The sequence below is a fragment of the Sphaerodactylus townsendi genome, linkage group LG10 (genome assembly GCF_021028975.2).
Source record: "Sphaerodactylus townsendi isolate TG3544 linkage group LG10, MPM_Stown_v2.3, whole genome shotgun sequence".
Taxonomy (NCBI): domain Eukaryota; kingdom Metazoa; phylum Chordata; class Lepidosauria; order Squamata; family Sphaerodactylidae; genus Sphaerodactylus; species Sphaerodactylus townsendi.
This window is the reverse complement of record NC_059434.1, coordinates 11100859-11115911: the sequence shown is the minus strand read 5'-3', so window position 1 is coordinate 11115911 and position 15053 is coordinate 11100859. Positions and strand designations below refer to the sequence as shown.

The following is a 15053-nucleotide window of genomic DNA, read 5'->3' as shown; positions in this document are numbered from 1 at the left end:
CCAAACAGACTTGTGAGGATAAAACGAGAAAGATCTGTGGCTGTATTGAAGGAACGCAGGCTCCGTCCCTAGAAAGGTCAAACTCTTCCCTGGGAATGAAGCAATAAATTTCTCACGATTTTAGGCTGACAGGAGACAGGTTCTCTTTATAGAAACAAATAGGCAAGATGGAAGAAGAAGAAGAGAAGAGTTTGGATTTATATCCCCCCTTTCTCTCCTGCAGGAGACTCAAAGGGGCTTACAATCTCCTTGCCCTTCCCCCCTCACAACAAACACCCTGTGAGGTAGGTGGGGCTGAGAGAGCTCCGAGAAGCTGTGACTAGCCCAAGGTCACCCAGCTGGCGTGTGTGGGAGTGTACAGGCTAATCTGAATTCCCCAGATAAGCCTCCACAGCTCAGGCAGCAGAGCTGGGAATCAAACCCGGTTCCTCCAGATTAGATACATCAGCTCTTAACCTCCTACGCCACTGCTGCTCCTAAACAGAGCCAAGCCTGCGTCAACCAGCCAGTTCAAATCTCCAGTCTGGCTTCTGCCCTTTCCTCAGTAGGAAATGTAAAGTGACTTGGAGACCTTGATTTTGTTTTGTTTTTTCATTTTAGTTACCATCTATAACACTGATGGCGGACCTTTTTGAGACCGAGTGCCCAAATTGCAACCCAAGCCCTACTTATTTATCGCAAAGGGCCAACCGGGCAATTTAATCTGAATGCTGAGGTTTCAGTTTAGAAAAAACCGGTTGGCTCCCTCTTCCTCCGCCCCACCTGCTCGAGCAAGGGCCAGCCTGCTCTAGCCTCCAGCAAGTCCCGTGCGCACCGCTCTGTGCCTCTCTAGCATCTCTGCCTCCTTTGCCCCCCCCCCCCCCGGCAGCAGCCACCTGGAGCACAGGTACCAGGCCCGCCAGCCAAGTCCTCCCTGCTCACCGCGGTGCATGCACGTCATGCTCAGTGGCCCAGGCCAGCCTAAGTGTGTGTGTGTGCGGGGGGTGATTTTCCGCCCCCCACATGACAAACTCTGTGTGCACGTGCCCACAGAGAGGGCTCCGAGTGCCACCTCTGGCACCTGTGCCATAGGTTCGCCATCACTGATCTATAATGTTCCTGCTAAGATTCTGAGACTATTTTTCATGGGACTGCTAGTAATTAGGATTGTTCATTAATGGACAGAGGTTATTCACGGTGAGTTCAAGCCCCGTTTTATTATTAAAAGATCTCAGACTGTGACCAGAGTGTTACCCACAGTGCACAGCTGTTCAACCACATGTAGACAAAAAATCTCCTGACCAAGCTAGGGTTAGGTAAGTGGGTGGAAGGAAGAGGGGTGGGTGGGTGGCACATCAGTGCCTCAAGCTGCTGATCGTGACAAAAGGGAGACCCTGCGTCAGTGGTGGGATCCAAAAATGTTAGTAACAGGTTCCCATGGGGGTGGGATTCAAACTGTGGCGTAGTGCCAATGGGGATGGACGGGGCACGATGAGGGCATGGCCGGGCATTCCAGGGGCAGGGCATTCCTGGGCAGGGCTGTGGCAAGGACGCAGCCGCTGTGCTGGACCTTGGGCAGGAAACTAATGCATGCAGGCACAGGCTGCCACGCACGCTGGTGCACCTCCTGATAGACTGTTTCAAGTTCTGCGCGCTATTGCTGAGAGGAGGGGCGTAACGAAGGCAACAATCACGTGGCAAAATCACCAATTAGTAACCCCTTCTCGGCACACACAAATAATTAGTAACCTACTCTCGGGAACCTGTGAGAACCTGCTGGATCCCACCTCTGCTGCGTGGTTTTGCAATAGGAGAGAAGGGGGCACATGGGCACCCACCCACACAGATTGCCCTACAGCCTCTTGGATAGTCTGAGGCAAAACCAGTGGGGAGAAGGGTGAAGGATCATTAGACGCACCACTCTGAGTTCCTCTGAAGGAAGATGGGATTAAATGGACCAGCTTTTAAAGAATTCCTGTAATAGTTTCATCCCATTGGAAAACTGAAAGAGATCTTCACACAAAACTCTGGGAAGATCACGTTAAAGAATATACTACCATGGCCAAATTAACAAGTTCCGTGAACAGATGGTCAAAACAAGAGCTTGATGAGAAACGGAAACCATATTTTTTTTTTGAGGTACAATCGACTATGTAAGAGCAACAATAATAAAAATATTAATTTGTTACTAAGATACAAGTGACTGCTTTGCTGTTTTGGAACTAAAGGTTAGAATGTAATGAATCTTAAAACTATGTAATGTTCTCTCTGAATGATATTAGTGTTGTAATTTTAAGATCCAATGTGTTAAGAGTTCAAATGTATATACATATACTATATTTTCTTTTTTCTCTTCCTATATTTTCTTTTCAGTTTTTGAATTATATTTGAGAAAATTAATAAAAATATATTAAAAAAGAATTCTTAATGATCTTTCATAATGACTTCTAATGTTTTACTCGGCTTGTGCATCCCAAAAGGGTACCTTTTATAAAAAGTACAGGAAATTATCTAATGCAGGGGTTTCCAACTCCGGCACTTCAGATGGTCATGGACTACAATTCCCATCAGCCCCTGCTGGCATGGCCAACTGGCCATGCTAGCCAATTGGCCATGCCAGCAGGAGCTGCTGGGAATTGTAGTCCATGACCATCTGAAGCACCGGAATTGGACACCCCAATCTAATGCCTATGCAAACAGTGGCCACAAAGCCCAGCACTGGTTTTATTATTTGATGCAGCATACTGATGGGTCGAATATTGAATTAGATACCTACACTCAAATCCCCGTTCATGAAACTGTCTGGGCATGTTTGGGCCAGTCATTTCTGTACCCAGAGCTGTAGCTAGGGCAGTGATGGCGAACCTTTTTGAGACCGAGAGCCCAAATTGCAACCCAAACCCCACATATTTATCGCAAAGTGCCAACCTGGCAATTTAACCTGAATGCTGAGGTTTTAGTTTAGAAAAAACTGGTTGGCTCCCTCTTCCTCCGCCCCACCCGCTCAAGCAGGGGCCAGCCTGCTCTAGCCTCCAGCAAGTCCCACGCACACTGCTCTGTGCCTCTCTAGCATCTCTGCCTCCTCTGCGCCCCCCCTCCTCGGGAAGCAGCCTCCCGGAGCACAGGCACCAGGCCCGCCAGCTGAGTCCTCCCTGCTCATCACGGTGCGCACACGTCGTGCTCAGTGGTCCAGGCCAGCCTAGGCGTGTGTGTGTGGGGGTAATTTTCCGCCCCCCACATGACGAACTCTATGTGTGCGTGCCCACAGAGAGGGCTCCGAGTGCCACCTCTGGCACCCGTGCCATAGGTTCGCCATCACTGAGCTAGGGGGAACTGTGCCTGGGACACGTGTGCCCTGCGCTCCTGCCGCGCCATGCTTGCCCCACCACCGGAATGCCCCACCATGCCCCCGCACCGGCACGCACCTGGGGCAAGATGCCCCGCCCCGCGGCAGCTACGCGTCTGTCTCTACCTATCCTTTCTCGCAAGGCTACTGGAAGGAGAAAATAAAGGAAGACATTAGAAGAAGGATGAGATCTATAAACCAATAAGACACTTGGAACAACAAAAATGTACATTCCAGACAATTGTGTTTATTGTCTTACATGAGAAGAGTCTGATAATACCTTTTTCAAAAAAACTCAGTGTTGAGAAAAACTGAAAGCGGAGTGAATTTATAAAGCTGACGACTTTGTTTTCTCAAGCCACAGTACAGTAAATTTTATATTTTAAGGCTTAGACATTTTAGAATATCAAGTATAGCATCCCAACACACTACATTCATTGGTTTACCAACTCCCAGATTGAATGAAACCAACAAGTGACAACTTCCGAGTAGTTCAGGAGCACTGCTTAGCAGCCTAAGATAAAGCAGACCTAGAAATACTCAATACCGAAATTTCATTTAAAAAGCAGTCTTTGCTACAGGCGTTACTTGAGGTCCTTTCATTCAAGTATGACACTGAAGTTAAAAAAAAAACAAACAAAGGTGTCTAAAATCATTAGCTCTGTAACTGAAGTTTCAGAGTAAAGTTATATTCAGCAACGAGGTCCCCCAAGCGGCTGGGGACTTCCATGATGAAAAATGGACGGAAACCCACTGAATGAACCGATCTGCAAAGCCTTCAGATTCAAATAAGGCCTGGGCAGCTAGGAGACGGGGATCTAACAGTTCAGGGCAAGGATTCTAGCAAATCAGCAATGGACACGATTCAGCTTTGGTGTCAAGCCGACGAATTGGCATGCATCGAAATTTTAAAAGGAAAGGGTGGGAAATGATAAAACATTGTGATGAAACACGGCTGAACTCCTGTCCTAAAGAGAAGAGATTTTTTTTTCACTACATCAGTCATAAAAGCAATTCACCAAATCTCAAGGCCAGAAAGTATTGTTGACGCAGAGGACATGACTAACTGGAGACAATATGTGTATTCTTTGGAGCACAAAAAACCCCTAACCTGAATAATTTGGTCTGCAACAAGAAAAGCAAAACCGTGGGACTATTTTAAGACTCAGTAACAACCAGAGGGGCATTAATGTGCTTTAATCTTCTTTTCCCCAAGAGGTAACTTTAAACGTTTACCTTTCAACGTTAAGAAAATGGTCCATGGTTGGCTCAGTTGGGAGGAAAATACCTGGAACTGAGGCTTACACACCCCTCCCCATACTATCTACAGACAGCAGGGTGCAGGAAGTTGCCCACAGACCCCACTAATAATCCATCCCTCCTCAATAAGGAAGCCAAGCCTAGGCATCTACCTGAATGCGTGGGCTCCAAACACCACAACATGTTTCATGTGCCAGGTTTTGTGGGGTGAGACCTATGTGTGTCTACATGCCCGCTTCCATCTTTCACCACAAGAGGGACGGTGAGCATCTGCAGAAGTTTGCAGAGGTCCGAATTCAGTAAAAACAGTTCCAGAGGACTATGAAATAGTTTCTCCTCCCATATTTTTGTAATTACCTTCACGCCCTTTGTTTCCAAATGTGTGAGCAGTGGTACTGGTCCCATTGACAGTCAACCCTGCAGTGTCTGACTATGTAAAGCTCTAAGAACCCACGTAGACATTTGATATCAATAAGGAAGAGTGCTGGGCAGGACTCTTACAGAGAAGGAATGGAATGGCTCTGCTCCATTTTTAACCAAGACAGATGATGGTTTCGGACGTTTCTATCCGATGTAGCGGTTCTCACATTGCAATTAAAAGTAGTCTTTGGCATGGTAAACTTCTCCCCATTTTAATATTAAGTACAGAAAAACAACAACTCTGCCTACAAAAATAGAATATCGGACAAGGTCCTCATTTCCCTGATGCAGAAAGTCACAATTTTAAAGAAACTGTAAACTTATTACATTCAAAATGCAAATCTTGGAGGTGGTGAGATTTTTGGCAGTCCAGCACTTCTGCGTCCAGCAGAATTCCGCTCCTGTGAAACCTTCGCACAAGAGGTTTTTCTCCTAAAGCAAAGCCATTTCCCCAGCTCCCTACCAGGAAGAAAAAAAAGGCTTCCGGCTATGAAACGTCTGAGTGAAGGCGCTGCTCAGATGAACTATCCGGCCTTGCGTTCCGCCATGGCTTCTCTCCACAACCACACGAGGCATCTGTACAAGCTGCAGGGGGCTTTTGCCGTCCTTTAGTGCCTGAGTAAGGTTAAGTATCTGTAAAGGGAGGGAATGCATAGTAATAAGAAGCTCGCTCTTTCAGAGGTGGCTCTTAGACAAGAGGGCTCCACTTGCCGGTTTGGGGACTGGTTCAAGCGTGTGCCGACCCCTGATTGACTGCTAACAGACTGCCAGATTGAACCCTTTTTATCAGAACCTTTGCCCCCCCGACACCCCCCTCCCACTTTGTTGCTTTGGAGGTGGAAGTTTCAGGGCATTGTGTACGAATATCAAGTCAGTGGCGATATGGCTCCTCAACGCTATCAACATGGGCTCAAGGCTAGCCTAAAAACATCAGCGATCTCAACCCCCCCACCCCACCCCACTGCAGCCCCCCACTGAAGCTGCAAATTGCAACTGAGGGTGCCCGTGTCCATCCTTTTCCATCTCAGTTGGGCCTGATTTTCTGATACCATCACAGGCCCTCCCGCTCCCTCCCTCTCTTTCTGGCCTTTAGATCGGGCGCCGATTTTAATCAACTGTTAAACAACTTTTGTTGTTTAATTTATATTTGTGGTGTGTAACTGCTGCTCAAGTTTTAATTGGTTAATAGGTTTAAGTTTTATGTTGTGTGATTGCTGTTTTGAAAAACAGCCGTGTTGTGAGCCGCCTCGAGCCCTTCGGGGATGAGGCAGCTTATAAGCCGAATGAATGAATGAATGAATGAATGAATGAATGAATGAATGAATGAATGAATGAATGAATGAATGAATGAATGAATAATGTCAAGTAGGAAGCTGTTCGTCTAATTCAGGGGTCTGCAACCTGCGGCTCTCCAGATGTTCATGGGCCAAAATTCCCATCTGTCCCAATTGGCCATGTTGGCAGGGGCTGATGGGATTTGTAGTCCATGAGCATCTGGAGAGCCGCAGGTTGCAGTCCTTTGGCCTAATTCCATTTCTACACCACCCCTTGCCTCACAAGTTTGGGGTGGCTTACCCCATTCGACAGACCGAAACCATAAACTCTTCTCAAATACATCCTTCCCATAAACTCTATCAAATACAACCAGTTAAATACAATTTAAAATTACACTTGAAACCTAATATTGGTGGAGATAAAAGCTACTCCTCACTGAGGAAAGAGGAGGATTAGTTGGAATGGGGAGGACAGGATGGAACCGCAGATGCCCGGGCCTTACAGCTCTGCCTTACAGCTCGGTCTAAAAAGCTTGTGATGTAACAGGAGTTCTTACCTGCCCCCTCATGACAGACATTTGGTTTTCAAAGGTCGCCTTGTCAAAGCCTTTGTCAGTCTGCATGCAAAAAGACAAAAGTATTCTCAGGAAACGTCACAACTCAAGTGAGACCAACATACTCATGGACTTCCGGTGGTGCTTGGCCCTTGGGTAGTTCATTTAACTTTGTCCAGAACAACGGCTTCTTTGATTTTGGCCCCAACCTGGTCAAATGCTCTGTCTGAAGAGACTTGTGCCCTGGGGGACCTGCCTAGATTCTGCAGGGCCTTTCAGACAGAATGATTCGAATAAGAAGAAGAAAGAAGAAAGGAGGAGGAAGAAGGAAGAAGAAGAAGAAAGAAGGAGGAGGAGGAGAAGGAGGAGAAGAAGAGGAGGAGGAGTTTGGATTTATATCCCCCCTTTCTCTCCTGCAGGAGACTCAAAGGGGCTTACAATCTCCTTGCCCTTCCCCCCTCACAACAAACACCCTGTGAGGTAGGTGGGGCTGAGAGAGCTCCGAGAAGCTGTGACTAGCCCAAGGTCACCCAGCTGGCGTGTGTGGGAGTGTACAGGCTAATCTGAATTCCCCAGATAAGCCTCCTCACCTCAGGCGGCAGAGCTGGGAATCAAAACCGGTTCCTCCAGATTAGATACACGAGCTCTTAACCTCCTACGCCACTGCTGCTCCTTGAAGCACTGCGGCAATCTTACTGGGCTCCCTGTCAGCTTTTCTGATCATCATGCTAGAGTGCCAGGATCTTAAATTGTATATGGAATTTGGGTGGTTGTGCATTTTCCACACTGGATGGCCGTAACCACAGCCACACAGCCTGGAAAACCCTCACCAACTAGCTGATTCCAGCCGTGAAAGGCTTCAACAGCACACTGTTTACAGAATATTTGTATTTCTACTTATGTGTTGTGTTTATATTGTTAACTGCCCCAATTACTGAGAAAGGGGTAGGATAAAAATGGAAATAAATATGTGTATTCACAGATTTAAGAGAGTACTTAAAAAAACAATGCATAACAGCCTTATTCTTATATTCTGGAAGGAGATCCAGCCACACGAGTTTCTCAGCCAATGCAAACAATTTGTAATGCTTCATAAGGGTGTGAAAGCTCTGGTGTTTTCAAGGAGCTACTTGCCACCACTATTGCGAGTAGTCTTATTGCCTCCCAAAAGATAAAAGCTGTGCTATATATGCAGCATGAAAATCCTAGACGAGTTTACAGCAAGACTTGAACTTCTGGGACTTGATTATTTGCTTTTCCACACAGCCAATTGAGAAAGGACAATAAGTCCTCTCCACCTAGTCGTTCTGCAAAAGTTACCTTGAACAGTTCATAAAGATCTTCGCAAAGATCCTGAACAAAGTTCATGTCAGAGATGCGAGGAAGAATCAGCTCTGTCGTCTCCTGAGAAAAAGGGACCTTCGCCTGGGGCAGCCAAGCCCAATGGAACGGATCTAATGGGAGAATAGAATCAGGGAGGAAAGGCAAGGGATGAAAAGGGACACACATTTCCCCTGTTAACGTTCTCAACACAAAACTCCCATGTGCATCGCTCCGTGTGTGGATTTCAGAAAATGCTACCTCCAATATTGAGGGATAATAAAACTGCAAGGATTGTCATGCCCTTATATAAAGCCGTGGTGCGACCGCACTTGGAGTCCTGTGTTCAGTTCTGGTCATCACATCTCAAAAAGGATATCGAGGAGATAGAAAAAGTGCAGAGAAGGGCAACAAGGATGATTGAGGGACTGGAGCACCTTCCCTAGGAGGAGAGGCTGCAGCGTTTGGGACTCTTTAGTTTGGAGAGGAGGCGGCTGAGGGGGGATAGGATCGAAGTCTATACAATTATGCATGGGGTAGGAAATGTGGACAGAGAGAATTTTTTCTCTCTTTCTCCCAATACTAGAACCAGGGGGCATTCATTGAAAATGCTGGGGGGAAGAATTAGGACTAATAAAAGGAAACACTTCTTCACGCAACGTGTGATTGGTGTTTGGAATATGCTACCACAGGAGGTGGTGATGGGCACTAACCTGGATAGCTTTAAAGGGGGTTGGACAGATTTATGGAGGAGAAGTCGATCTATGGCTACCAATCTTGATCCTCCTTGATCTGAGATTGCAAATGCCTTAGCAGACCAGGTGTTCGGGAGCAACAGCCGCAGAAGGCCATTGCTTTCACCTCCTGCAGGTGAGCTCCCAAAGGCACCTGGTGGGCCACTGCGAGTAGCAGAGAGCTGGACTAGATGGACTCTGGTCTGATCCAGCTGGCTTGTTCTTATGTTCTTATGTTCTTAATAGATAATTTTGCGTACAGTCCTTGACTAAAAATTAAACCTTCCAACAGTAACTTTTCAGCAGGTTTACGTAAAGGATCTAAAGGCAGCATGGTTTGTAATAACAGCGAGTTAAGCCATGCAAGTTAAATAACATTCTTATTACAATGCCTGAAAAATCTGTCAGTCATAAAATGATGATAAAGAAGAAGAGTTTAGATTTATACCCCGCCTGTCTCTCCTGTAAGAAGACTCAAGGCAGCTGACAAACTCCTATCTCTCCCTCTCTCCACAACTGACATCTTGTGAGGTAGATGGGGCTGAGAGTTCTGAGAAAATTGTGTCTAGCCCAAGGTTGCCTAGCAGGCTTCATGTGTAGGAGTGCGGGAAAACAAATCCGTTTCACCAGATAAGAATCTACTGTTCATGTGGAGGAATGGGGAATCAAACCTGGTTCTCCAGATTAGTGTCCACTGCTCCTAACCATGCTGGATCTCTGATGAAGACAATTCTTATTTGACTTAGAGCACCTTATACAAGTAAAACCCAATAAGGCCTCACTGTCACAAACCCAACAGCACTGTGAACACAGCAGCTGTGAGCATGACCAGCTGGGCTCGGGGTCAGTTCTGAGACCCAGATAGAATACAGTGACACAGAAGAGGGGTTTGTATAGGGCCGTGATGGCGAACCAATTGGCCATGCTGGCAGGGGGTGATGGGAATTGTAGTCCATAACATCTGGAGTGCCAAAGGTTCGCCACCACTGGTATAGGGTGTGGAAGGAGGGGTAAGAGATCATTCTTAGTCTGTGTTGCGAGAATTTCTGTCTCTCTCTCTTCCCTTTCTTATTTTGCAGGTTGTGTCTGATGTTTGAATGTATGTTGCTGTTGTCAGAGAAAGAGAGCGTGAGAGAGAAAGCACGTATAGGATGACTTATGAAACCAGAAAACAATCCAAGAATGCTTGAAGTGCCAACGTTAAAAAGTTGAAGAAACATTGGGTCTCAATTAGCAAACAGAAATCCCATTTTTATTTTTTTACAAATCAGGCAGGTGCTCAATCTCTCACAGTAACACTGTAAGGAATCCATCCCTTACATCAGAGGTGTCCAACTCTGGCACCCCAGATGTTCATGGACTACGATTCCCAGCAGGGGTTGATGGGAATCGTAGTCCATGAACATCCAGGGCACCAGAGTTGGACACCTGGCCTTACATACTGACTCATCAGTATGTGAAATAAATAGTGGCATATATATTTAATATGAAACAGCCAAACACAGGATGCCCAGCACAGTACCTCTGACAGATCTAAAGGCGCCTTTCCTCACAAAGGGGAGCCCCCACACGAAGCCACCACCGCCTCACATCTATCCCAGCTCTCAATTAACAACATCACAGATTAGCATGAATCAAAACACTCACATGCTCTCCACTCGTCAGGATGCTTGAAGGGAAAAGCTAAACCGTTGTCGATTGCTGCAATTTTAATAACCGGTACCTTTTCATTAACCCACTGGATGTCCTGGAGAGGGGACACACAATTGAGACAGCAGGTTTAGAGTGTAGGAGCATAAGGCTCACATTGACGATTCTGTTCGGGACAGTGTAGATGAATGCATTCGTTACGTGGCGGCAACACGGCGACATGAAGGAAGCCATAAATATGCAGGAGCAAAGCGGGACAGCGTTTGTGGAAGGATGCCTTAGAATACCTGGTTGTGGGCAACGGCCCGTTTTTGTTCTTTAATCTGCAAACACAATAAGAGACATCTGCCGGCTGAATAGTTTAGGGAGGGAAAGACTGAATAAATTGTGATCCTCAGAAGATATGGTCGGAGGCCGGAGTTTTTTTTTAGTAATGTCACTATAGGTTTTAGCAAGACTGCACAGGTACTTTATAAGTGTAGTTATATTAACTTTTTAATATTTTGTCATAATCAAATGTATTCTACCTACTACTTGCTTTATCGCGAGTTGACCTTTTAGTAAACCGTCACCGACTGTGTAGAAGTACAATAATAATTATAATAGTGTCGCAAATATTCCTTCTTGTAAATACCATAGACTATGTAATATTTCGTATAGTGCTTTTAGTAATCTTATTATAGATTATAGATTAAGCAACATTTGAATAGTGCTTCTAGTACTCTTTTGTCTATATATACACTATGGTAACGGTACCTTGAAACTGATGTATCCTGATCTTGTACTACTGGTCGCTGACTGTAAATAAAATGACTTATGGACTTACATGGTGGCAAGATACGAACATTGTTTATCCTTTTTAGTCAAATATTTAGCTTCTCCGCTTAATTGTGACTCTGTTTATGAGTGAATTGAATCAGAAACATGCAGGGTTCTTCGTGACTCAGTCTCTGATTCCGAAGGTAAACACGATACAACAATTTGACTTGGGGGAAAAATTGTTCTGGGCAAACTCAAGCACACTCTTTACCTCACCTTATCTGAACAGTCAGTCCCATCTCGCTGCTTTTCGTACCGGACTAGCCAATTGTCATTGCCTCTGTCTTCAAATAAATTAGGGGGAGGGAGAAGAGGAATTAGAATATGCATCTCTTTACAAAACAACAGCTTCAAGGTCTCGTTATCAAACAAGCGCCAGGAGCCAAACTTGCGTCCGAACTAGAATAAACCAAGACTGCCCCAGGTTCAAAATCCGCTCTTTTGTGGAAGCCTGCCAGGTGACTTTGCACTTGTCTTTCAGCCTAGCCTATCTGAAGCTAAAATGCAGGCAAGGAGAATAATGTAAGCTTCTTTGGGTCCCATAAGAGAGGCAGGTGGGGTATGAATAACATTGAATGAAATAATGTACAGGTGGCAGCATTTCCATTCTGATCAATGACTCACACTCATTTTAATCTTTCAAACTGCCCTGCTGTTTATTGGGTGCTCCACCGCCCCAACTAGCTGTCCTTCTCTGTGCTAAACATATGCCTGGAACAAGAATGGCCTTTTCAGCTGAGAAAGCCGTTGCTTAAGAACGTAAGAACAAGCCAGCTGGATCAGACCAGAGTCCATCTAGTCCAGCACTCTGCTACTCGCAGTGGCCCACCAGGTGCCTTTGGGAGCTCACGTGCAGGATGTGAAAGCAATGGCCTGCTGCGGCTGTTGCTCCCGAGCACCTGGACTGTTAAGGCATTTGCAATCTCAGATCAAAGAGGATCAAGATTGGTAGCCATAGATCGACTTCTCCTCCATAAATCTGTCCACGCCCCTTTTAAAGCCATCCAGGTTAGTGGCCATCACCACCTCCTGTGGCAGCATATTCCAAACACCCATCACACGTTGTGTGAAGAAGTGTTTCCTTTTATTAGTCCTAATTCTTCCCCCCAGCATTTTCAATGGATGCCCCCTGGTTCTAGTATTGTGAGAAAGAGAGAACCATTTCTCTCTGTCAACATTTTCTACCCCATGCATAATTTTGTAGACTTCAATCATATCCCCCCTCAGACGTCTCCTCTCCAAACTAAAGAGTCCCAAACGCTGCAGCCTCTCCTCATAAGGAAGGTGCTCCAGGTGCTTGCTTCACATGTCCTTGTGAGGAAGGAATGTGTGGCTCAATGTCCTCCTCTGTTCACTAAGTGGGAAAGCAGGCGCTTGCTTCAAACAACAGCCAGCTTCTGATAAGATAAGAGGCCCGCTTACCATTACTTTGCTCTGTACTCCCTGAAAACCCTTTAAGGCAGGAATCGAGGCTGCTGCCCAAACCAGCCACCCTTTGAGACAAGGCAAAGGTTCCCGCCATCAAGGCAAAAAGGGAAACTCATGCCTTAAACAGATACAGCAGCCTGCAGACAGTAAGACATCTGAACCAATAGCTCAGGGGTCTACAACCTGCAGTACTCCAGATGTTCATGAGCTACAATTCCCATCAGCCCCTGTCAGCATGGCCAATTGGCAGGGGCTGATGGGAATTGTAGTTCATGAACATCTGGAGAGCTGCAGGTTGCAGATCCCTGTGATAGCTCAACTCCAGCCAGCTTCTCTGCAAATATCCTGCTGCCTGCAGAATTCCAGCTGTGCTAGCGTATGTCAGTCTAGTGGCACCACGCACAAATCACAGAGCACGATGAAACAGGAGATCAAGCCATGGTGGCAACTTTCCACGGAGAATCACTACTGATGGGCCCCTACTCAGGAACCACGTCTGCACATGAACAAATTGGGGAGGGGGGGCAGCATATTGAATCCAATTAAATAAACCTGGCAGGCTCCCTCAAGAGTCACACAGCACATTTTCATTTTCTGGATGAGTATTTGAAACACCTCAGTTTCAGAGTCTAACTCAAAGGAGTTACCCAACAGTCTCAGCAACCAAGACTGAGACAAGTATGAGCAAACCCTGTCTGGGCAGGTGCTCCTAGGAGCATGGCTATGACAGGCTATGCCTCCTCAATGCCGAACTGTTCAAATAAAGCTGCCTCAATACTCAAGAGTAACCTATCCACAATTCTCTCCCACATAATATATGCATTACCCACACATGTCCCAGTCCACATACTAGAGTTAGAACAGATGTCTCAAGCCTGCATAACTTTAATCTTCTTTTCTTTTTTTTTAACTGTCCGCTCCTAGCAGAAGTGATAGGAATGGTTAAAATACCAGTGTTCCTGATGACATAATCAAGCACAACCAATCTTTCAAACTGCGACTGAAATTGCTTCCTGGTATTTTCAGGCAAAGGTTCCGTTTCAAATTTCCTGAGCCAGAAGTCGGCCTCTTTGTAGCCTTCGACAAACAACTGAAACGAGCCGACCTGCAATTAAAATAAACCCTGCGTTTAGAAAAAAAAGGACAAAACTGAGTTTGAATGTACCTAACGCACAGCTACTAATCTGAGCTTTAAAAAACTCACAGAACAACCCTTCCAAATATTTGATAAACATGTAGGGTGAAAATGGAATGGGGAAAGCTAAAATTAAAATAGTCTTACATATTACAATTTAAGGCAGAGCAAAGGATACTGGAGCTTTTCATGGCTAACCAAGCTTTGTTGGACAGATTGAAATTATATATATTTTTTACTGTTGGTAGAAGAAGAAGAGTTTGGATTTATACCTCACCTTTCCTTCCTGTAAGGAGACTCAAGATGGCTTACAAGCTCCTTTCCCTTCCTCCCCCACAACAGACACCTTGTAAGGTAGGTAGGGCTCAGAAAGTTCTGAAGAACTGTGACTAATGCAAGGTCACCCAGCAGGAATGTAGGAGTGCGGAAACACATCTGATTCACCAGATAAGCCTCTGCCACTCAGGTGAAGGAGGGGGGAATCAAACCCGGTTCTCCAGATTAGAATCCACCTGCTCTGAACCACTACACCACCACACCACACTGAACATAAGAACATAACAACAAGCCAGCTGGATCAGACCAGAGTCCATATAGTCCAGCTCTCTGCTACTCGCAGTGGCCCACCAGGTGCCTTTGGGAGCTCACATGCAGGATGTGAAAGCAATGGCCTTCTGCGGCTGTTGCTCCCAAGCACCTGGTCTGTTAAGGCATTTGCAATCTCAGATCAAAGAGGATCAAGATTGATAGCCATAAATCGACTTCTCCTCCCTAAATCTGTCCAAGCCCCTTTTAAAGCTATCCAGGTTAGTGGCCATCACCACCTCCTGTGGCAGCATATTCCAAACACCAATCACACATTGCGTGAAGAAGTGTTTCCTTTTATTAGTCCTAATTCTTCCCCCCAGCCTTTTCAATGAATGCCCCCTGGTTCTAGTATTGTGAGAAAGAGAGAAAAATATTGAATCCAATTAACGTGGCAGGCTCCCTCAAGAGTCACACAGCACATTTCATTTTCTGGATGAGTATTTGAAACACCTCGGTTTCAGAGTCTAACTCAAAGGAGTTACCCAACAGTCTTAGCAACCAAGACTGAGACAAGTATGAGCAAGTATTGGTGTAACGTATTGCTTA

The 15053-nt window shown here is 45.8% G+C and overlaps 1 protein-coding gene across 1 annotated transcript in view; it reads right to left on the bottom strand.

Moving 5' to 3' along the window:
- Positions 1-3552: 3552 nt before the first annotated feature.
- Positions 3553-15053, bottom strand: part of PI4K2B (phosphatidylinositol 4-kinase type 2 beta) — a 30146-nt gene continuing 18645 nt past the window's right edge. The window contains exons 5-10 of the mRNA XM_048509891.1: positions 13736-13889; positions 11573-11640; positions 10535-10634; positions 8154-8287; positions 6837-6896; positions 3553-5638 (exon numbers count right to left, since the gene is read on the bottom strand). Coding sequence (XP_048365848.1) covers positions 5465-5638; positions 6837-6896; positions 8154-8287; positions 10535-10634; positions 11573-11640; positions 13736-13889 — 690 coding nt within the window. The 3' untranslated portion in view covers positions 3553-5464. The remainder of the gene's footprint in view (positions 5639-6836; positions 6897-8153; positions 8288-10534; positions 10635-11572; positions 11641-13735; positions 13890-15053) is intronic.